The sequence below is a fragment of the Peromyscus leucopus genome, chromosome 2 (assembly GCF_004664715.2).
Source record: "Peromyscus leucopus breed LL Stock chromosome 2, UCI_PerLeu_2.1, whole genome shotgun sequence".
Lineage (NCBI taxonomy): Eukaryota > Metazoa > Chordata > Mammalia > Rodentia > Cricetidae > Peromyscus > Peromyscus leucopus.
This window is the reverse complement of record NC_051064.1, coordinates 104,555,366-104,578,169: the sequence shown is the minus strand read 5'-3', so window position 1 is coordinate 104,578,169 and position 22,804 is coordinate 104,555,366. Positions and strand designations below refer to the sequence as shown.

Sequence of the window (22,804 nt, the reverse complement as noted above, 5' to 3'; positions counted from 1 at the left end):
TGTCGTCCACTTGATTTTCGAATAAATACAAAACCGCCCTAAAACAAGTCAGCCCTAAAGTTTGTATCTGTGCACCAGGGAGAGCGATGGATGGAGCTAGAATGAAGGCAAAGGATAATGACATTCATATAGGAAGATGCCACAATACGTAAGCTAAACAATTCGAACCCTAAAGGCAGGTATTACAGCACCTGCCTCTGATCCCAGCATTCAGAGGCCTGAGGCAGAAGGATCATAAAGCTAGCCTGGGCTACATAATTAATTATGTCTGACTTCTAATGTGAATTTGTGTAAGTTACCAGCTACCTGTAAAACCAGACGTTTTTTAACCAGTCGGTCAACACACCCAGGGCCTCATTTGTTGGCATCTCCCCCTGGCTCACCAAGTGCGAGCTATTCTGCCACATGTTCCTTCCTGAAAGCTGTGCCGTCCTCCAGATCAAGCACTGTCTGTAGTACAGGCATGAGCCACACACTGCAGCTCTGGGTAGCAGCAAGCCAAATCTACAACAGTAGTCCCCCCCCCAAAAAATGGCGTCACCTCGTGACCATCTTAGCTTGGGCAAGCCCATTATAATACTCACAGTCATGAATCTGCCCAACAATGCCATCTCTCCAATTGCACATATGAAGCACAGGGTAGCCACTGAATCCCCTCTGCCTGCTATTGCTTTTCCTTCCTGCCTCTTTATCAGCTAATCCAAAGCTTATTTGTCTCCTCGGAATGGGCCTGCCTGACCCAGCTCAGTGAAACAGGCCTTCCCTCCTCCCAAACCTGAGTTCCTCCTGAGCACACCACGTGGCCACTTATCCAACCCCCGGGAAACCCATGAAGCCAGGGTCGTATCTGTCTCCACCTCTTCCGCATCCTCTCCATGGCAAATGGGAAGCCAAGAGATGCCTAGGGATGAGCAAATGAGGAAGTTCTGGCTGTAAAGTGAGCTCACGAGCATGCCCACATTTACCTCGGCAGTGAAACACGGGGACAGTATGAGGGTCCTCGGTTGAACGAATTGTCCAAGGTGACTGCATGTAAAAGACAAAGTCAGAACCTAAATTTGGAGTTTCTGACTCATTAACACACTGGTGTGTCCCACCTTGTGTATACACCACAAACAAACAAACACACACACACACACACACACACACACACACACCATCCACAGCCAGGGGGCGGCGGCAGCAGCGCACGCCTTTAATTCCAGCACACAGGAGGCAGAGCCAGGTGGATCTCTGTGAGTTCAAGGCCAGCCTGGGCTACAGAGTGAGCTCTAGGACAGGCATTAAAACTACATAGAGAAACCCTGTCTCGAAAAACCAAGAGAGAGAGAGAGAGAGAGAGAGAGAGAGAGAGAGAGAGAGAGAGAGAGAGACTTGCAAATACAGAAAACCCAGGCCTCAGCCGTGAGGAAAGGAAAGATAAAGGTTTATTTCCTTGCAAAGATGAAGTAAGGAAAGGAAGGAAAAACAGGGAGCTATAATCTTGCACGCCTTTCTTGGAATGAGAAAGTACATTTTTCCCCTTCCTCTGTCTGAACACAGCAGCCTCTGGGACACCCAGGAAACTGTTCTTCCCCAGGTCGTAGTGTGGAACACTTCGCTAATTGAAGCAACTGAAACTGTAGGGAGGTTAGATGCAATTACCCAAATTGGAAAGTGATGCTTGTGTTCACACACATCGGGCCCCAAGCAGCAGGCTGGGGGCTAAGTCACACACACACACACACACACACACACACACACACACACACCAAGACTGCAGTCATCCATCTACCATCCTGTGCACTGTCTCCCAAACACACTGACTCACTCACTGGGAGGAAGGGAGGGGACACAGAAGGGAGGAGAGAAGGAAGCAGAAGAGAAGTGAGGACACAGGAGAAAAAGAGAGGGAATGACTGCAGAATGTGGAGAGACAGAGAAGAACTCCGAGGAAAGAGGAAAGAGAAATAAAAACAGCTGCCTGACTAAGATTTTGCCACGAAGCTCTAGTAGCCAAACACTGGTTGGTACAGGCATTCCTTGACCATCTCTAAGGTCAGGATCCATTTCCACGGAGACCCAGAATCCTTACTCTCCACAACCATCTCCCATGGTTCTCTGGTGTCTGGCCTTTCTTGCTGGGACTCATCACCAAGCAGGAAGCAGAGTCAGATGCTCACCCAGTGAGAACGAATGAGGGGCGGTCAGCCAGCCTGCATCTCCCCGGCTTCGCCAGTGCCACAAAACTCAATTCTGGCATCTCCACCTATCAGCCCTAGGCCCAGGGATTCTCATTTGGTGAGCAGGGTGAGCAGAGGTGCACTGGGAGCCAGCATACCCTTCGAGAACAGTCGAGTGGCAGTTTAGATGATAACCTAAGGAGCTGGACACCCAAGCCAGAGGGCAGTGCCAGCTGGCCTAGCAAAAGGAGGCAGGACCTAGAGCCACAGCACAGGAGAGTAGAGGCTGATGACCAGATTGATGGGGAGGGCTCAGGGAAGACTGCCATTCCAGCTGGCCTGGCAGCAGGAAACATGGTCGCTTCTGGTCTAGCAGTCTTCCTTTCCTTCTTCACCTATTGATGTCTGCTCCAGCTGTCACCTTCGACTGTGGCTCTGGCTAGCCCTCCTATTAAACAGTGAATCTTTCTTTTGCATTTCTCAGGCAAGTCTGCGATTACACCACACATTCACCTCCCAATTCTAACGTGCACTTCTTTCCCAGCAGAATCGTCTAAGGTCAGGAGGGAGCGTCATGTACACCAAGCTCTCCTGTCAGCTCCCAGGTGCGGTGCCTGCGAAGCACCAACAGTCATTTCCTACATATGCAACTCGAACCCCACTCCGGCAATAAGTAGTCTGATTATGTCCCTGGCAGTGGCCTTCGTATTGTTAATGCTCCATACAGTTGAATTTTCATTTAGTTTCTATCTCTAATGCCTTTTAAAATTGTATCTGGATGAATTATTGAAATAAGATATTTTAGATCTAGATTATGGCCTGTGATATAGAGCAATGAGAGGCAGGAGAATATGCCAGATCCCTTGGCACAAGTTATGAAATTTCCTAATTCCTTGGACCATGAAGTTCGTACTCCTCAGAGACTGAGTTTCTCCATCAAATTCTCCAGGGAAGTCTTGGGAAGAGTGGTTTCATACAAAATAATGCGCATTTAGTTTCCCTCTAACTTAAAAATCTCGCAGAAAGGAAACACATGGTCTTATCTCTGGGATTCTTTTATTTACTTCGAAGGAAGGAAGGAAGGAAGGAAGGAAGGAAGGAAGGAAGGAAGGAAGGAAGGAAGGAAGGAAGGAAGAAAAAGCAACTGTAGAGAGTGATGCAGACTGTAAAACAGTACGTTGTGTCTTGCTTCAGATGGCCAATGGTGATATGCAGAACTTCAACAGTGATATGCAGTTTCAACAGTGATATGCAGAACTTTAAGGGTAATATGCAGAACTTCTAAAAGGAAACCTGAAAACTGCCAAGACTTCAAGTCTGTGCAAATGACTAAGAAATATTCAGATCTGTGGATAAAGTCATCTCTGGTTAAGAAAGAAAGTGAGCTGGTGGTGGTGGCGCATGCCTTTAATCCCAGCACTCAGGAGGCAGAGGCAGGCGGATCTCTGTGAGTTCAGGGCCAGCCTGGTCTACAGAGTGAGTTCCAGGACAGGCTCCAAAGCTACAGAAAAACCCTATCTATTGAAACCCCCCCCCCCCCACAAAAAAGTTTGACTTTAGAGTAAGTCAAACAATAGGCTGCTTTTGGGGATGGGGGTCAAGAATGCAGTCTTCAGATAAACTATTTACTTACATTTCTGCATTAAGAAGCTCTTGGGAGTCTGGGTGCATCTTAACCATCTTTCCTCTCTGGAACTCTTGCACATAAAAAATGTTCATTATTGAATTGATTGAGCATTCTACCACAATTTCATTTAAGCCTGCCCTCATTTCTGATCAAATCTAGCCATCTACTTATTTTTAGGTTTGGCCGGGCACTTTCCATTATAAATGCCCTTTTTAAAAATTCAGAATCTGTTCATGCTTTCTTTTATTCAACAAGTATTGGTTGGGCTGCTAATAAATGCCAAGCAGCGAAAAGAACACAAAGGTGACTAAGACTAAGCCTCTCTCTGAACTGTATCTCCAGCCCAACAGGAGACATGCCAGGCAGTGTACCACAGGTCAGAACAATGAGAGCCAGGCTGATGAGGAGCGGGGATCATGACCACACCAGGCTGCCACAGGACAAAGAGCATCCAAAGAGGAGGAGGGATGCCAGAAAGGAGCATCCAGATGGCTCTGGAATTAGATGCTCAGAGCTGAGGGGCCAAATGTTTGCAAAAGCTCAGAAGAGGAGGGAGGCGTCCTCTGGTCTGGGACAAGAGCAGCACCGCTGGGCTGGTGTTCCGAGGCCCCACACTGGGCTGCTGGTGTCCAGTACAGAAGATTCTGGCCTTCATCCCGAGAGCACTAGGGAGCCGTTTTCCTTGGCAAGATATTATTCCATAAATTTTAGAAACTTGCACCAATTACATTATCCCCAAAGTGCCATCTCAAAGCTTAATCAGCCTTATTCCACGCTGCTCCGGCTCTGGCTCCCTCGCTCCTGCATTTTAAAAATTCTTTATGTTATATGTAAATAAGGATGACACAGCTGTCATGCTGGAGCAGATTCGAAAAGGAAAACAACTACATTCATCCCGGTTCCTTCAATCACTCTCATTCCACCTTGCCTCGGAGAAAGCAGCAGACAAAGAGATTTCACCGCAAGTCTCCCTTTGCAATTTGAAGGGCATGTCTCCACAGTGTCCTGCCCCCTAAAAGAGTAAGTGAAGCCTGTGGAACCAGAGACAGCCGGCTGAACCCCTCTGCACCTCAGTTACTTCAAACGCAGGCAGGAGGTGATGACTGCACTCCCCTGGAAGCATTTTTTTTTTCAGGCTGCATGGTTTTCACTTAGCTATTTTGTGAGCATACAAAGAAATGGCTTCCACTGTGACATTTTCATACATACATGTCATACTTTGTTCTCATCCCCCCTCCATTGCCCTGCCCCCAGCCTCTCTCCCCATCTTGCTGATTTCCTTAAGCCTGCCCCACGTACTCCCTCGTCTGGCTTCATAGATAGACAAGCCATTGTTCTCTCTTATTGCCCCATCGCCCATTCCTTTAAACACCTTTCTTTCCCATCATAGTCTACCTTTTCCTTTCATGTCCTACATGTATAGAAGAAAACATGCAATATTTGCCCGAACCTGACTTTTTTTTTTTTTGCTTAACAAAATGATCTTCCATTTCATCCATTAAACTGTAATAAAATCTCCCTGTAAAAATTAACAACAAACTTTATTGTTCCTTACAACTAAATAATATTACATTTTGCATATATTTGATAGATAGATGGATAGAAGATAGATAGATAGATAGATAGATAGATAGATGAAGATAGATAGATAGATAGATAGATAGATAGATAGATAGATAGATAGATATCACAGTTTTTAATCCATCCGTTTATGGATATGGTTGGTAAATACTTGCTTCACAAACATAAAGACTTCAATTCAAATCCCCAAAACCCATTTAAAAAAAGCTGGGCAGAGGTGGCCCTGCAATGGCAAGGTGGGTAGCAGAGACAGGTCAAGTCACCCACTGGCCTGGAACTTGACTAAGTTTTGATTAGTTGTTTGGTCAACATACAGAGAAATGGACCTCACTGGGACATTTTATACCTACATATTCTATTTTGTTCTTAATCCCCTCTCCACTGCCCTGCCCCACGACTCCTTCCCCTGTCTTGCTAGTTCCCTCACTGCGCCCCCAGATAGTCCCTGGAGCCCAGTCAAGACCAAGGGCAGTGAGAGATCTTGCTGCAAAAGGTGGAAGACATCTGAGGAATGACATCCAAGGTTGTACTCTGACCGAAACATAAAAATGCACACATGTACACATGAGTACATGCATCCATTCTGTTATATGCACTCAAGACTAGTGCAGCAATAACATGACTGTGCAAACATCTCTGTGGCAAATTGACTTATAGTCCTTCAGTTCTATACTCAGGAGTGATATATCTGGGTCACTTGGCTGTTTTGCCCTTAGGTTTTTGAGGAACCTCCACAGTAACTACACCAGTTTACATTCCTACCAGGTAGTTATGGGGTTCCTCTTTCTCCACATTCTTGGTGGCATTTGTTGTCATTTCTTCCTTACATAATTTTTCTGAAGGTTAAGAAAATACCACAGGTACAGTATATTTAGCATGATGCTCAGATCATATCCATTTTATTATTAAACATTATAATGGGAATAAAATTTGAATTTGCACTTATTACAATTTTAATGTAATGTAATTTAAATAAATGTGTGTATATTATATATTTTATGCAAACATACATTATATGTTGAATGTCCCCTTCAGAAACTTGTAATTTTAATTTTTAGTGTGTGTGTGTGTGTGTGTGTGTGTATAGGAATGTGTGTGCCATAGCATGTATGTAGCAGTCACAGAACAACCTTGAGGAATTGAGTCTCTTTTTCCACTTTGTTTCTGACATATTGCGTACACTTGGCCTGCCTCCCATCTCCATGAAAGAGTGTTATGATCATAGATGTGTGCTACCAAATCTGGCCTTTTACATGAGTCCTGGGAATTAAACCCAGCTCATTGGGCTTGTGTGGCAAGAACTCTTAACCACTGACCTATCTTGCTGGACCCCCAGAAACATTCAGTAGGGTTATCTCTGAGGTAAGAGCCTAAGGCACCAGAGATGAAAGGTTACTTGCCATTTTTTTTATTTTGCTCCTTTCTGTAATCTTTAATTCTTTTTTAACCAAGAGTTCCAGAACCTTTTACTATAAAAATCGATGAAAAATTCTGTTATGGAAAAATCAAAACTATGAATTATTCTCCAATCTTAGAAATAATAATATGAATCAAATGGAAAATTTTAAAAAAGGTGAAGAAGATAGTTTGGCCCAGAAAAGAGACCAGACCAAGAGAAGTCTACTTGCAAACTGTCCAAAGTCACCATGTTAAAGAAAGACTGAATGTGTTTTGTATCTAAAAAAGGGAAAGGTTACTTTTGCCCCCAGCACAGAAAGGACTCTGTGAACAAAAGCAGTCCGAAGACACTGCCTCTGAAGGCAGAGTGTTTTCCATGGGGCTCCAGGGCTGTGCTCGGAAAGTCTATCTCCTTGAAGGCCTGTTTGAGGGTTCCACCAGAAGCATGCAGCTGCTTATACGTACTGGACCCTGCCAAAGGCAGGCCCTTCGCTATCAGGGAAAGTCATCCTCTTTGACTGAGCATGTCACTTGGAGAAGGATGTACATGGGGGAGGTGAAGGAGGATGTGGACACCCATCTAGTCAGTCAGATCAGACCAATCAACCATAGTGATCAACTGGGTGAAAGATGCTATAGCCAGATTGCCCTCACATCCAAAGTTTAGTTCCTAGGATCCTCCTTCCAAGTCCAAGAGGTCTGGCAATCCTCAGCATTGGAAATTTGAACATAGTTTGCTCATGACCTACCTCCATAACTAATGCATATTTAGCCACAAATTAAATAAGTTACAGAGATGAAATTTGCCTCCAAACTATAAAGTCCCTATATGGAATTTGATAGGAAAGGGTTGTTACATGTACATTATTTCTATGAAGCATAAAGTTACCCAAATATATATTTCATGACACTAAACACAGTTCAAAATGTGAATACTACATTTAAACACTCTTAACATTGTATTTGCCAAAGGTGATTATTTCCAAACAGATTCTCATGCTCAATTAAAAAAGCATTCTAGCATTCATCCTGTGTTAGTCACTGTGTGTCACTGTGACAAAATGCCTGATATAAACTATTTAAAAGGACAAAAGGTGTATTTGGGCTCATGATCCCAAGTTTCAGTCTACCATGGCAGAGAGGATGTGGTGGAGTAGCCTTACACACACAGCAACCAGGAAGCCGAGAGAGAGGAAGAGAGAAGGCTGGTCCAGGTGAGTCTACCAAAGGCAGAAACAAGAAAGGAACGTCTGTAACGCACTTCCTCCACACAGGCTGCTCCTCCTGAAGTTGCCACACACACACACACACACACACACACACACACACACCACCACCAATAGTACCAAGTGTCAAACACATGAGTCTGTAAGAGACATTTCATGTTCAAGTCATAAAATTTCCTCATCCTTATTCTTTACAATTTCATTAATATACCCCAGATTTTAAGTGGACCTCTTCTCTGGCCTGTCAGGACAAATTTGGCAAGTTAGCCCTAATTGGCTCAGGCTAAGGAGTTTGACTTTTGTGTGCTTTATGAGTTCTACCTTTCCCGGAAGGCAGAATATACACAAGAGAAATACGAAGTTTCTCAAGCAGTGTACTGGGATAGCTCCAGTTCCTGGGATGGGTGTGACAGGATGACATTTGAATGACAGCCCTCTCTAGACAATAATCTGAATGAAGTGAACCCACCCCACCACCATCACCACCAGCCAAAGCAGAGCGCTCTATGAGATACATCTGGCTAGGAAACTGCTCTGGATTCAACACTCCAGAAACTGTTATGTTAGAAAGTTATTACTGTCCTTGGAACAGCTGTCCTTCTTTCCTTTAAAAACAGATGGGGAGTCTGCTTTGATAAGATTGTTTGATTTCAACAATCAATTGACATAGTGTCTCCACAGAATGTCACTCTGTTCCAATGGAGGAAAACTCAGTCCATGAGCACAGAAGACAAGCAGGTGAGGTAGCACACACCTAGAAGTTCAGCACTGAGACTGAGGGCAGAGGATTACTGCAAGTCCAAGGCCAGCCTAGTCTACATAGTGAATTCTAGGCCAGCCAGGGCTATATATATTGAGACCCTATCTCCAAACTAAACAGGGCCAGCAAGATGGGGCAGGAGGTAAAGATGCTTGCTACCAAGTCTGAGGATCTGAGCTTGATCCCTGGGATCCACCTGGTAGAAGGAAAGAACTGACTCCTGAGAGCTGTCTTCTGACCTCTGCGCGCGCGTACACACACACACACACACACACACACACACACACACCACAAAATTTTAAATAGATGCAATAATTCCAAGAAAAAGACAGAAGACCAGAGTCTGACTGTCCCTAGGTAACTCCTTTTCACTAGACAAGTCTCTAACATCATCATCATCATCATCATCATCATCATCATCATCATCACCACCCTCACGCCGGAATCAGGGAGCACAGAGTCAAAAGAGTAAGGGAAATTTGCAACTTCAGCCTCACATTGCCTTGAGCCTCAGTTAAATTCATTACCGTGTGCCACGCTTAACCACATCGACAGACAGCATCTTTGACACAGTGGCTCAGAAGCGCAAGTTCACAGAAACTGTCTCGAAAAAAAAAAAAAAAAAAAAAAAAAAAAAATGTTAAGAATGTCTCCTTTTGCAAGTGAGGAATGGACTTAACACCTAGAGTTTCCAGCTAGTAACAATGGTTCTGAGGCTCCAGCCCCCAACCTCAGGCACACAGGCACAGGCCGCTACTTTATTATTTCTATTATTTCTAGAGAATGAAATAAGGTAAGTGTCCAAGAGCTCTACATAAATTGTCACACACGTGTAAGGCACTATCGAGATCAAGCTTTGCATTTTCTACAGCGATGTCCACATATTTTCCAGTTCAAAAACATTCCTACTTGAACAAAGCCCCACAAACCTCCTACCGGGTCCACCACATCACACACAACCAGCTGGATAAATGGGCAGATGACTATCGTATTAGAAATGATCTATGAGTTTAATTAAATATCCTAACAAATGGATATATTTACACAGCACGGGCCTCACTTCGAACCTCTTAGAAGAAAGACTCTAATTAAGCAAGACATACAGTTGCACTAGGAAACAAATACGGTTCTCAGAATCTAATCCCTCATCCAAACCGAACATTATCCCTCTAAACCATGTTCTCATTTGAACATGTGCATCACATCGTGGTTGTACCAGCCTGCTACAGCCGAGCCCCAGCATTCCCCTAAGCAAATGCAGGAGGGGACAGACATGGCAGGGTGGCAGGGGGCTGCAAGGAGGAACGTGCTCTTGAAACAGCCCTAGCTTGATGAAGCTGAAGAACCAACTCCTGGCAACAGCACTTTAGAGATAACTGTACCTTCCTTCCACCTCCACCGTTTAACAAGGCAGCTCATTGTTCTCACCACCTACTGAAAAACCTGATTTAGTGGGGGTGGGGAGGAGCCAGTCCTCAAAAGTCCAGGACCTAACTAGGCCTTCTGTGTTAGAATGGCTGTCCCTATCAAATAACAACCCACGCTCAAAAAACTGTTCTTGACTGAATTCTCCCATAAAGTTTAATCTTGTGTCTGGACACCACTGGACCCAGGAAATATATATATATATATATATATATTTCCTACAAAAAGTATATGTTTTTCCCTATAATGTAATGTACTTTAAAAAACAAGTTCCCCGCCGGGCGGTGGTGGCGCACGCCTTTAATCCCAGCACTCGGGAGGCAGAGCCAGGCGGATCTCTGTGAGTTCGAGGCCAGCCTGGGCTACCAAGTGAGTCCCAGGAAAGGCGCAAAGCTACACAGAGAAACCCTGTCTCGAAAAACCAAAAAAAGAAAAAGAAAAAAAAAAAAAACAAGTTCCCACTCTTAAAATGATTGTTGTGGAAAAATAGAAAATGCATGGACTCATTTTTCCTGTCCCTGATATGGGGCTTCTCTGCACTCATTTGGAAATGTGCCCATTTCAATTATTTCCCAAAATGACTATGGGTCTGAGTACATGAATCTGCTGATTTGAAGGAGGGCCATGTCCAGTCAAAATACAAATAGCATCCATGTAGAAAAGTGCAGCTCAAATAGCCAAACACAGGATCACTCCTCAACCCCCAGAAAACAAGCAGTCCACTAGGAACAATAACAGCTGTATGTTAGTCTGAGAGAACCCCCCACCAACACCCTCTTCAATTTAAACCACGGCTTAACTAGTACGCTCCCTTTCTGTCCAGAACATCTGAACATCTGTGAACAGTATTTCATGTCACTTTCGGGGAAGAGGGAAATAGGAAATGACAGCCCAAGGAGAGACATTACACAATTAAAATCCACAACCAATTCTCCGTCAAGTGAAGGAATAAAATCCAACTTGGTTTCATCCCAACCTGACTCCCACCAGTCCTCAGTTACCAGTATTACAGTCACAAAGGTAGAACCAGCCCCCTGTGGTTCCCATCCTGCAAAAAGAAAAAGTAAACAAACAGCTCTTACACAAGTCTTTGGCCAGCAGGGATTCCTGGATGACTGTTTTGATACACAAATCGCTAACTCTCACCGTGTCTAAGAGGTCTCTAACTCATTAAAACATCTTATGGACTTGCAAACACAGACAACAAAGTTTGGAAGCATTTCCATCTCCCCGTATGAGAAGCTTGAGGAGCGATTAGCATGCAGAAGAATAAGATCAAAGCCAACAAACCGAGCAAACAAATTGCATTGTGTAAAGCATAAGAGCTGTGTTGTTTAACAGGGCTCTTGATCCCAGGTAAAGCCTTCCGTGGGAGAAAGGAACCATTAACCCTAGCAGACCGTTCAGACGTGGCAGAGCTTTACATAATTGTAAATAACAGCAGCATCAGGGGAACAACTGGAAGAAACGTGGTCTGCAAGCTGCTAAAGCGCCAGGCGCTTCTCCTTCACCTCGGCCCTGCAGCTGGGCGGAGAAAGCAGCCGCCTTGCCTCGCGGAGCAACCTAGCTCCCTCCCCTCCCCTCCCTTCCCCTCGTCTCCCCGCCCCCAGCTAGTGTATTCAGCAGCCTAGGGAGATTAAGAGGTGCTCGCTAATGTCACCGAGCCTCCAGACGGATCTAACGTTTCTTAGCTCCCTGGACTAAAAGAAATTAGAGACGTTACACCCCGTGGTATTAGATGCCGTGGCCTACAACCCAGCCTCTCCCAGCCGGGGCCGGGGACGCACGCCGCCGGGTTGGAGGACTGCGCCACGGTGGCCGCTACCTGAGCTGTCCGTGGTGCTGGCGCGGTGCGGAGGCTGCCGGGCGGGACTGCGCGCCGCACCCGCGGTCACCCTCTGCGTGCCAGCCGCCGCGCCCCGCGCACTCGAGTCCCCGTGACTGTCCACCAGCTGCAAAGATTCATAACCATCGCTGCTGGTCTTTTTCCGGTAGCTCCCGAGGAGGCTCATGGGCAAGCCCGGAGAAGAGGGGAAAGAAAAAGAAATCAACCTGGGAAAGGAAGGGGGAGGGGAAGGCGGGACAGAGAGGGATGCAAAAAAAAATAATAATAACAATAATAATCAAGTGCCCGACATGACGCGAAGAGGAGGGGAAGGAGGGAGCGGCCACCGGGAAGGGCTCGCAGCCGCCGCCCCGGGCACAGCGCGCGTAGCCGGCCCGGCCACCCGTAGTAGGTTGGACAGCGCCCGAGGAAGTGTAGGTATAGCCGGGCAGCAGCCGGGCAGCTCCCGGAGTGGCTAGAGGGGGAGGGAATAAACAGAAGCGAGTAAAGGAGGGGAGAGTCGAAGGGAGGGAGGCTGAAAGCGGAAAACGGGGCGGGGCGGGATGGGGAGGGGACCGCGACAACGCGGAGGGAGGGGTGTGTCAGCGCGCGCTTGCTTCAGAAAAAAAAAAAGGGGGGCGGGGAGGGAAGGTGTCTCAGGCCCGGTGAGCCTGGGAGACAGGGCACTATCACAGAGAGCCAGGCAGGCCCATTTCACGTTAATTCGTCTTGTCTTTGTTGGAGGATTCGGCAAGTAAAAGCCGCCTGGGTGGTGATCGACCTGGTGGACTGGCTGGTAACTCCGGTAGGAGGGGGAAAAGAATCGTGCTGATGGCAGACCATTTGTGTACTCGGAGCAGAGCAGCATCTCTGCACATCCCCGGCACGGGATGAGCTGTGGACATGAGACAACATGTGCACTTCCAGGTCTCTTACTCTTTAACTAGGAACCGGGAGAAGGGCCTCCCCAGCTCAGCTGGCTTGAGGGATTTCTGGAAAGGAAAATACACCAGATTTTCTTTCCATCCTCTAGCCTCGCCCCTTGTTTTTCTTTCACAGTTGTAGACAAGGAAAAAAATGTTATCAGAAGGGCTCTGTCACAAAGTTAATTAAGCTGGAGAGCCAAGGCCCTCTTCTTGAGGAAGGCTCTGCGAGCCTGTCTGCCTCGCCACCCGCTTGTGATGCTTGTATTCCTAAAGAGGCCCCCAGCACTGTGCGAGTGTTAGACCTCCACACTCTAGATAGGAACTCTGTTCAGTCTCAAGATGCAATCGGCCAATGTTTGTTTTCACCTGATAGTATTTCAGAAGGCTCCCTCCTCAGCTCAGGTGAAAGACTAGATAAAAATGTTGACTTAAGAGGATCATTTTTTTTTTCTCTCTCTCTCTCCTGGTACTTGGATAAGGTAAAATGAAAAACTTTTAGAAGCACTCTGACAGTATCCTGTGATACAAGACAAAAAGTGGATGTGTGTGCAATGTGTAGGGGCACAGGTACAAAGCCGGCTTGACCTGCTTCTTGGTTTACATACGTTTCTCTTGATGTTATTATTTTGATCACATCAGAACACACACACACACACACACACACACACACACACAAAATCAAACAACATCAACTAAGAGTCTTCCATCCAGATCATCTAGAATCTAAAGTCCCTGGAAACTCCAGCTCCTCCTAGGCCAAACACAATAAATTCACTGGCTTGACGGGCATTTTCTTGTTCAAAGGTGACACAGACACACGTCCTGCGGGTAGAGAAGGAGTCTGAAGAGGTCAAGGATGCTGGGTGTTAGAACCCCTCATTCCTTCTCCACTCCCTGTCCAGTGTGTTCCCATCTGCTGAGGTGGACTGTGACCAGAAGCTGAAGCCATAGCTAATGCTTGCTTATAACAACTTTGAATGGTGGCAGGAAAAAACGGAGATATGATTTTAAACACAAATGCTTTACTTTCAAACTTACAAATCTGTAAGCCTGAACTATTTTGGTTACTTCACTGAAGTAATAACTTTTAAAACCTAGTAACAAAATATTTTCCAATGGCATTTAATAACCTCTTTCTGCATGCTCTCAATTCATTATTGACCCACAGGGACTATAGAAATCTCATGTCCATCATGTGTGGACTTTGGCAGATGCTGGCTTTATAGTCACTAAATTTAGAGAATTCAGAGACAACCGTTTCTGAAAGTGAAAACTATTGTTTTCAAAGGGAGCCCTTTGGGTTATTTTTACTAGACTTCAGAATTGCAAGCACATTGGTAAAAGAAACTGAGACATATGCCTTTGTATTTTTGGATATCTATCTCCCAAGTTTGAAAATTTAAAGAAAGCCATGAATGGGCTAGACAGCATTTTTTTTTTTTTCCTTTTCTGGGACAGAACCCAGAATCTCAAATATGGTAAGCAAAGGATGTACCACTGAGCTACACCCTGGGCCATATCATCTTATTTTTTTAGCTTTACAGTTAACATAAGCTAAATCAATCAGAATAACTATTAATATTTCTACAAAGCTGGGCTCTAATGAACACAGGAAGACTACACTATCTAGATTAATTTACAACAGCCTGAAGTCTGGAGTTTGGAGACCAACTTGGAACATGCACCAACTTAACTCTAACAGATTCCTAAAAAGCTCACTTCCCCCATGAAGATCTTTTCTCTGCACTAGCAAGTGTTCAGTATACAACAAGTAGCAGGATGGAGCTGAAGAGACAAACAGGACCTGACCTAGTCATCTATACCAAGCACATAAGTGTTTCCTGTTGTCACTCCGCTGGCCTGTCTTCAAGAACAGCTCTGTCCTGTGCCTTTGCAATCCCAGTCCCTCCCATGACTGCAGCTGAAAGGAAAGTGTTCCTTTCTCCAGAAGCACACACACACACACACACACACACACACACACACACACACACACGCACAAATAATAATGATGAGAACCTGAGCTTCAGAGAGGGAGGTAGTACTGGTAAAAGCTGAGGTGGACATGTACACCTACTCTGATGTTTCTCAAGATCAAGGCTGATTTATAAAGGCTGGAGATATGGCTTAAGGCTTAAGAGTACCTGTTACTCTTTCGGAGCACTGGAGTTTGGTTCCCAGCGTCCATGTTGGGCAGAAAACAACTGTCTATAACCCCAGTTCCAGGGGATCAGATGCCCACTTCTGGCCTACAGACATTACACACACACACACACACACACAGAGAGAGAGAGAGAGAGAGAGAGAGAGAGAGAGAGAGAGAGAGAGAGAGAGTGCTAAAAATACAATTGCCAAGTGTGGTGGCGCACACCTTTAATCCCAGCACTCAGGAGGCAGAGGCAGGTGGATCTCTGTGTGTTCAAGGCCAGCCAGGTCTACAGAGTAAGTTTCAGGCCAACCAGGGCTACACAGTGAAATCATACCTCAATATAAATAAATAATAATTTAATGAAAAACTTACAGAATGCTCCATAACCTATTTTATCTCGAGAATAAAATTTCACATATGGGGACATACACAAAGGACTGGACGTCCCCTTCGGGGTGACTCTTCAGTTGATTTCACTAACTCCATGATGGGTGTCCACACTGAAAGATGTTCAGTCTCTCTTCCTCCATACCCCTAACCAAAGTTCTCTCCTGAACAAATATCAGCCACATTTGGCAGTGAGGCTACCAAGTGAAGGTAAGCTGCGACCATACACCCTTTCACTTCTGGGAACAGTGATGGAGAATGAGGTTCTGGAACCAAACCACGCAGCAATGAGTCCAAGGCACTCGGGCTCTGGCCAGATCACCTAATCTGTCTTACTTTTCCCATGGAAAAGGAGCATGCTTCCATTATAACAAGGTCGAAGTGAGAATTAAGTCAATTTTAAAATATTTTTTTAATGTAGGCATATGTGTGGATACCATATGAGTGCAGAGACAAAAAGAGAGCCACATCCTTGGTGCTAGAGTTATAGGCTGGCCAGCCTCCCAGTATGGGTGCCGGAAACCGAACTAAGGTCCCCTGGAAGATCAGCAAGCTCTCTTAAGCACTGGCCACCTCTCCAGTCCTTAAGTAAATTATTACCAGATAGAAATGCTTAACAAATCCTATTATCATTACCTATTATTTCTACAACTACTACCATATAAATGACTTATTGCTATATTTCCAACTATTACTGTATTTTATATCTCATTAAGTCACTTTTTCAAAGATGCAAATAATTTCCTATCTTTAAAATTAAACTAAAACCTGCCCTGCTTTATTTGTTATCATTTTGATAGATGATAATGTAAAAAGCATTTTGTATAAGGTAAAGTGATTTTTCTGCCTTGGGTTTTTACACATCTGCGGGCCTATTTTTCCAGTTACATTTGGTGTATTTATGAAGGAAAGTCCATGTTTTCCTTGTGTTCCATGACAACCAGAAAGTATCCAAACAGTAAATGCATAAATAGTGAGCAAATACTAAATTAAACAATTAGTGAACAAACAAAAATACTATATCATTTCCTTTTTGCATTTGTGTGTGTGTGTGTGTGTGTGTGTGTGTGTGTGTGTTTACACTCAGTAAGGATACAGATCTAATTCTCAACGTAAGTTTTGATGGTAAATGTCTGCCTGTCTCTCTGATGAGCACAACCTCTGCTACAGAGCAGTTCCAGTGTTCCTAACTGTGACACCCCTCTACGCTGTGACATCTGGGTTCACCTGAACAAGTGGATAACAAAGAATTCTTCCAAATTAGATGGTAAATGAGGACCAAGTCCCTGGTGCATTCTTTCTGTTTCAAAGCCAGGTCTCTGAAACACAGTCCTTTAGTTTTCTGTTGTGGCCAATATAAATCGACGAACAGCATTAAAACTTCAGTGGGCAGCACACCTCAGAGACATACCAGGTCGTCTCCTAGTGGGACACGACCCATGAAGATGCACAACTGAAGCACTGAACTGAGCAGTTCCCAGATGTACCCCAGACGTGTTTGGTTTGCCTGGACTTTAGAAAAGGAAAACTTTAAGTTTACGTGTCTTTCCAGAAGGTTCCCAGGATCTAGTTTGAGCGCCACATCCCACCCCATTCCCAGCCTACTGCTCTCCTTCCTGCCAGCCCACACAAGCATTTGGACCTGAGACCCATAGTGTCAAAGTCTCACCTGAAGGACCAAAGGACAGGACCAAGACCAGTGACAAAACCTACATCTTTGAGCCACAGCCAAGAAGAAAGAGGACCAGGCTGGGAATCTTTTCTCACTCTGTTCTTTATCATCAGGGTGGACCCAACCCATTCTCTTCCTGGCAGTAAAACCAAAAGTACAGATTTTCAGGAGTCTCTTGGACTCAAGTTTCCTATCTTCTTAAAACGTATCCTTTCCTTCTCCTCCTCCAAATGATGTCCAGAGGGGAAAACTCCAATCATTCAAGGGCTCCCATTTGCTACACCCCAGCAGATCAAGGTTTCAGCAGAGAATCGCATGTGTAACTCCGAGCAGCTGCCAAGAGTTACATACAGCAACACACAAGAGCAAGCAGGCAGTGAGCTGGAAGATGATGAGTGTGCCACGGTATCACCAACCCAAGAAAATGCCTACTTAACATTACTTGGGAGTAGAGATGTCTGTTTTGGGTGTCTGACCAAGTGCTGGGTCTCCTGGAAGGCAAAACCAGTTTTCTAGGTAGGGCATACTTTCCAAGACAACTCATCCTGAAACCTGTGCTTCCTAGAAGAGCCGGTAGTAATACAGATAACTCACCAGTTAGTTCCCATTTTCAGGCTTCCTTTCTTGCTCAGCCCTCACACCCCTGACAGCCCTGCAAATGCCATCTTACTTTTAAGCAAACTTGGAGTGCCTGCGTCTCTCACCCAAGCTCACACAGATATCAGGACTCAAATGTCAAATTTTCTGGTCACACTTGGCTGCTACACAAGGCTACAGTGACAACTCCATTGTGAGAGAGAATCTTCAAGCCGGTGGGGTCACCGCACTTCTCAGCGTGACCAGTGAAAAGGGAACTGCCCTGGCTGTACTGTCCATGTGGCAGCCTGTGCTCAGTGAAGCCTGAAATTTTCTGATTGATAAGGCTTCCTCATATGCACTCTTGCGTTTTAAACAACTGGTTCAAAGAGCATTTCGGGTTGTACACCTAAAAGTTGATGCTTGGCTACCCTTTGTTCACTTCAAAGCCATTAGAAGAGCTGGGTGGTGGCGGTGCATGCCTTTAATCCCAGCACTCGGGAGGAAGAGGCAGACAAATCTAAGTTGGAGGCCAGCCTGGTCTACAAAGCCAGTTCCAGGACAGCCTGGGCTACACAGAGAAACTCTGTCTCAAAAACCCAAAGAGGGGAGGGGATGATGACTAGAAGGAAAATGCTTTTATTTTCATCAAAAGCAAGCTCCTAGCTCTCATACTATATTGGCAATTGTAAATTAAAACTAAAATATAGTGTTTTTTTTTTTTAAAGTAACTAAGTAACACCTAAATGATGCATGGTGGCACTCAAGAGGCTAGGACAGGATAGAAAGTTCAAGGCTGGGCGAGGCTACACAGTGAGACTTTATTTCAGATAAATAAATGTTTAAAAATAAAAAGTAAAGCTTGAGACAGGCTTGGTGATGCATGCCTGTTTCTCCAGCACTTAGGACACAGAGGCAGGAAGATGGTGACAAGTTTGAAGCCACAAAGATGTAAAAAACAAACTCTTAACATTGAAAGTGGTTGGGCCTCTATTACATTTGACACATCAGTATGCCAATCTGAGCACACAGGGATTAAAGAGACATGGAGAAAAGCCATGGGCTTTGAAGGAAACGTTATACCTATGTTTGAGTGCTGCCCACACGTGCATATGCAAGTTTTCTATGACCCGGCATGGACTCACAGCCGTACTTTTCTTCTCTCCCTCAAGATGCATGAAAGTGGGCACTGTGACGATTGCCACCAGGCCTGATGACCTGAGTTCCATTCCCAGAACCCGCATGGAAGAAAGAAAGAATAAACTCCTATTTGAGTCACTCTCTGACCTCACACACTCCTACCCCACCGCACAAACAAATACATTTAACTTTAAAACGTTTTAAAGACACGTGAAAGCACATAATGAAAAGGAAACCTTTCAAATGTTGCACTTTATCAAATCTAAGAATCCATTTTAAGCCACAGAATTCAGAAATAAAAACATGATACAGATGCAAATATGACCTATCAATTTTAAGATGCTTCAAGATTTCATAAATGTTTACATGTTAAAAAAAAAACTGCTTTAGAATTGTCATAGCATTCTTAACTATGTATTATGCTGAGAGCTGCTGGTAGTGATGGCTTTCCCAGAGGCTGTGGGAGTATACAGCAGGTGACAACTAGTATTCAACAGGTTGAACTACGAAATGAATAACTCTCTGATGGGAAACCCCACTTGGCAAAGACCATGGGGTCACTGATTGTAAGTGACTGGCTGTACCCATCTGTAATTTCTCTCATGTGCCACTACATTTCTCCCCTAAGAACTGCCATGGGTATTTCCCACTGCTTGTGTGTTTATCTCATGTATATATTCCATCTATTGGGCACACTTACAGCTGTGGATGGTCAAGAAGATGATTTCTGTTTAAGCTGTATAATTCTGATGAACAGAAATAATACTGGAATGTTTTCATAACTGACATAACAAAGTAACAGTATTCTCAGTCACAAAGACAGCCTTTTACACATTTAGCTAGCTCAAAACAGACTAGCTGCCCCTGCAGAGAATACACAAAGACAAGTTCCCAAGAGTTTGTTGAATCAAGGCCAGGCATGAAACAACTTTGGTAGACATAACCCTCTGCAGTAATGGACTTTCTGCACGTACCCCTACCACTCAAGGTACAGCCAACTAATTGTTTATTGTTTAGGTCCTGGGTTTCAATGTCACTTCCCATCTGGGAGCCCTGACCACTCAGAGCTACGGGTGACTTTACTCACCATACCCAGTCAGCACCACCTCCCTAGCCTGAGAGAAACTGTGTGACTTATCATGTGTTATGAGAATGGGTCAGACCCTGAAATTGTAACATATAATTGTCCAGAGTTTGGCTGTTGAAGTGTGTGTGTGTGTGTGTGTGTGTGTGTGTGTGTGTGTGTGTGTGTGTGTGCTGAAAGGAGGATGTAGCTGAGTGTGTAGAGAGAGACTGTGTGGAAATTTGTAACTGTGTGGAGACAAGGAAGATAAAGCTGTATAGAAAAGAGATGAGTATGTAGGACAGAGATGTGGATATAGGGCAGAGAGGTATGTGAAAAAGAGAGTGAGTGAATGATGTAGTAGTGTGTGAAGGAATGTTGCAGAGTAGAGAGAAGAAATGTGTATAGGAGAGATGCGTTGATATATATAAAAAAGAGAGCACCAGGCAGTGGTGGTGCACGCCTTTAATTCCAGCACTCGGGAGGCAGAGGCAGGCAGATCTCTGTGAGTTCAAGGCCAGCCTGGACTACCAAGTGAGTTCCAGGAAAGGCACAAAGCTACACAGAGAAACCCTGTCTCGAAAAAACCAAAAAAAAAAAAAAAAAAAATTAGTCTGTTAAAAAAAGAGAGAGAGAGATGTATATAGAAGTATATGGCTGTGCAGGAGAGAGATGTATATATGTAAAGAGAGATATATAGCTGTATGTAAAGAACATAGCCATGTGGAGATAGACTTTCAGAAATAGATTTTTAAAATGAAGTAAAAGAGAAAGTTACTGTCAGAAAGCATGTGTTTCCTTATTTTTTTTTCCCCTCAGATAGAAAAGTCTAGCCCTCAGATAGATAAGAATTTTTCCTAAGCCCTCACTGCTGTGGGAAGTTCTGTATGTTAAATGTGTTGCTCTGATTGGTTAATAAACAAAACACTGATTGGCCAATAGCCAGGCAGGATGTATAGGCGGGACAAGGAGAGAGGGGAATTCTGGGAACAGGAAGGCTGAGGCACAGAGACGCTGCCAGCCGCCACCATTAGAAGATGTTAAGATAGCAGTAAGCCACGAGCCACATGGCAACTTATAGATTAGTAGAAATGGGTTAATTTAAGATATAAGAACAGCTAGCTAGAAGCCTGCCATGGCCATACAGTTTATAAGTAATATAAGTCTCTGTGTGTTTACTTAGTTGGGTCTGAGCGGCTGTGGGACTGGTGGGTGAGAGAGATTTGTCCTGACTGTGGGCCAGGCAGGAAAACTCTAGCTATACCTCACTACTCTGAGGCATTCTTTTTGCTACCCTGGAGCAGTTCTGGGAGCTGGCTTCCCAGGCTGCAGTAGTATTAGCTGGATATTGTCAATATCACAGGCAAGTATTTTAAGCAACCCTGGCAGTTACATAAAGACAATCCACATCATGGTTTAGCAGGCCCTGCACCGTTCCTGCTACATGTTAAGTGCAGCAGGAAGCACCCAAGAGATTGAAAATACAAATGATATTTGGGGACTCTCTTTAGCTTACAGAACAGTTCACCCTACATTTCCTTAATGAGCTCACTTACTTCAGATACAGTTACCAAGGTCACTTGCTAGTATTTGCCCTTTTTGTTTTGGTTTGGGTTTTTGTTATGTTGTATTTTTTTGTTTTTTTGTTTTCGACAGGGTCTTGCTTTAGGTCACTCTCTGGCCTGGACGTTTGGCATGTCTTTCGACTTTTCGAGAAAATGTTCGTGGCGTGACGATGTGCCTCTGCTGCCATTGCATCAGTAACCCATGGAGATCATATGGTAAAAACCACTGGCCTAAGAGATGTGTTGTATGCAAAAGAATTACTGAAACAACTAAGAGCTAGAGAGGGTGAAAACGATGCCACTGAAAAGCAGGCAGCAATCCTGAAGGAGTCCTGGATGAGGAGCCCAGCTTGCCAGCGCAGGTTAGAGGCTGTGTCCACACCCGTCTTCAGCAGACATTAGGATGTGAAAAAGACTCACAAGAAGCTGAGGAAATAGAAAGAAGCAAATTCAATTCTGGATTCAGTGAAGTCAGCAGCCTGAAACCTTGTACAGGGTGTTTTCTGGGTTCACTCGACAGTTCATCGTTGTTGCCCACTGCTGTGTGTTCAGGCATATGAGGATGTGATTCCTTTCATGCAGTCGCATGAGCTTTTCTTTGAATAGCCAAGTGTGTGAAATAAGTGATTGCATCTAATTAAAGATAACCAAGTAACTCACAGAAACACTGGCTGGTTTCATGTCGTCTTTCACGCAGAGAAACCTCAGCTACGCAAACTGGCAGATGCTAATAGACTGCTTCAGAGCTCAGCTGCTCTCCATCAGGGAGAAACAGATAAACTTTTACCTTTTTCAGGGAGAGCTCCCCCAAGTCAGGTGCAAGCCAGCACAGAACTAAATCTTGGGTGTTCCTATTAGGCCTGCCTTATTATGTATGGTTTTTACACTCTGAAGCTTCCCCCCGAAACCCCATCATGCCTAGCCAAGCGCTGGGGCCCAGAGCACATGGAGCACCTGGCGGCTGCCGTGTGGTGACGACCCAGAGGGAACCAAGTCTGAGTGCTGGTGCTCAGTCTAGAACACCAAAGCACTGCTGCCTCCTGGCTACACGTGGCTGGAAGAATCCAACCTTTCTGGACATTAAACTGAATTCTTGGGCTGCTCATGTTTTTAACTTGTTCAATTTTTGAAAAGTTCTACAACAAGAATTTCAAAAAAAAAAAAAAAAAAAAAAAAGCCAGGCGGTGGCGGCGCACGCCTTTAATCCCAGCACTCAGGAGGTAGAGGCAGGTGGATCTCTTTGAGTTGGAGGCCAGCCTGGTCTACAAAGCAAGTTCCAGGAAGGCACAAAGCTACACAGAGAAACCCTGTCTCAAAAAACC

General features: G+C 44.8%; 1 protein-coding gene across 7 annotated transcripts in view; it reads right to left on the bottom strand.

Annotated features, from left to right (window-relative positions):
- Dnajc6 (DnaJ heat shock protein family (Hsp40) member C6) overlaps nt 1-22,804 on the bottom strand; it is a 162,691-nt gene that overhangs the window by 91,330 nt on the left and 48,557 nt on the right. Inside the window, exon 1 of one of the 7 annotated variants that reach the window (XM_028870232.2) lies at nt 12,005-12,261. The exons of the other annotated variants lie outside the window; for them this stretch is intronic. Within the exon in view, the coding sequence (XP_028726065.1) occupies nt 12,005-12,191 (187 nt within the window). The 5' untranslated portion in view covers nt 12,192-12,261. Of the gene's footprint in view, nt 1-12,004; nt 12,262-22,804 lie in introns of those variants that run through there. 7 annotated transcript variants of the gene reach the window in all.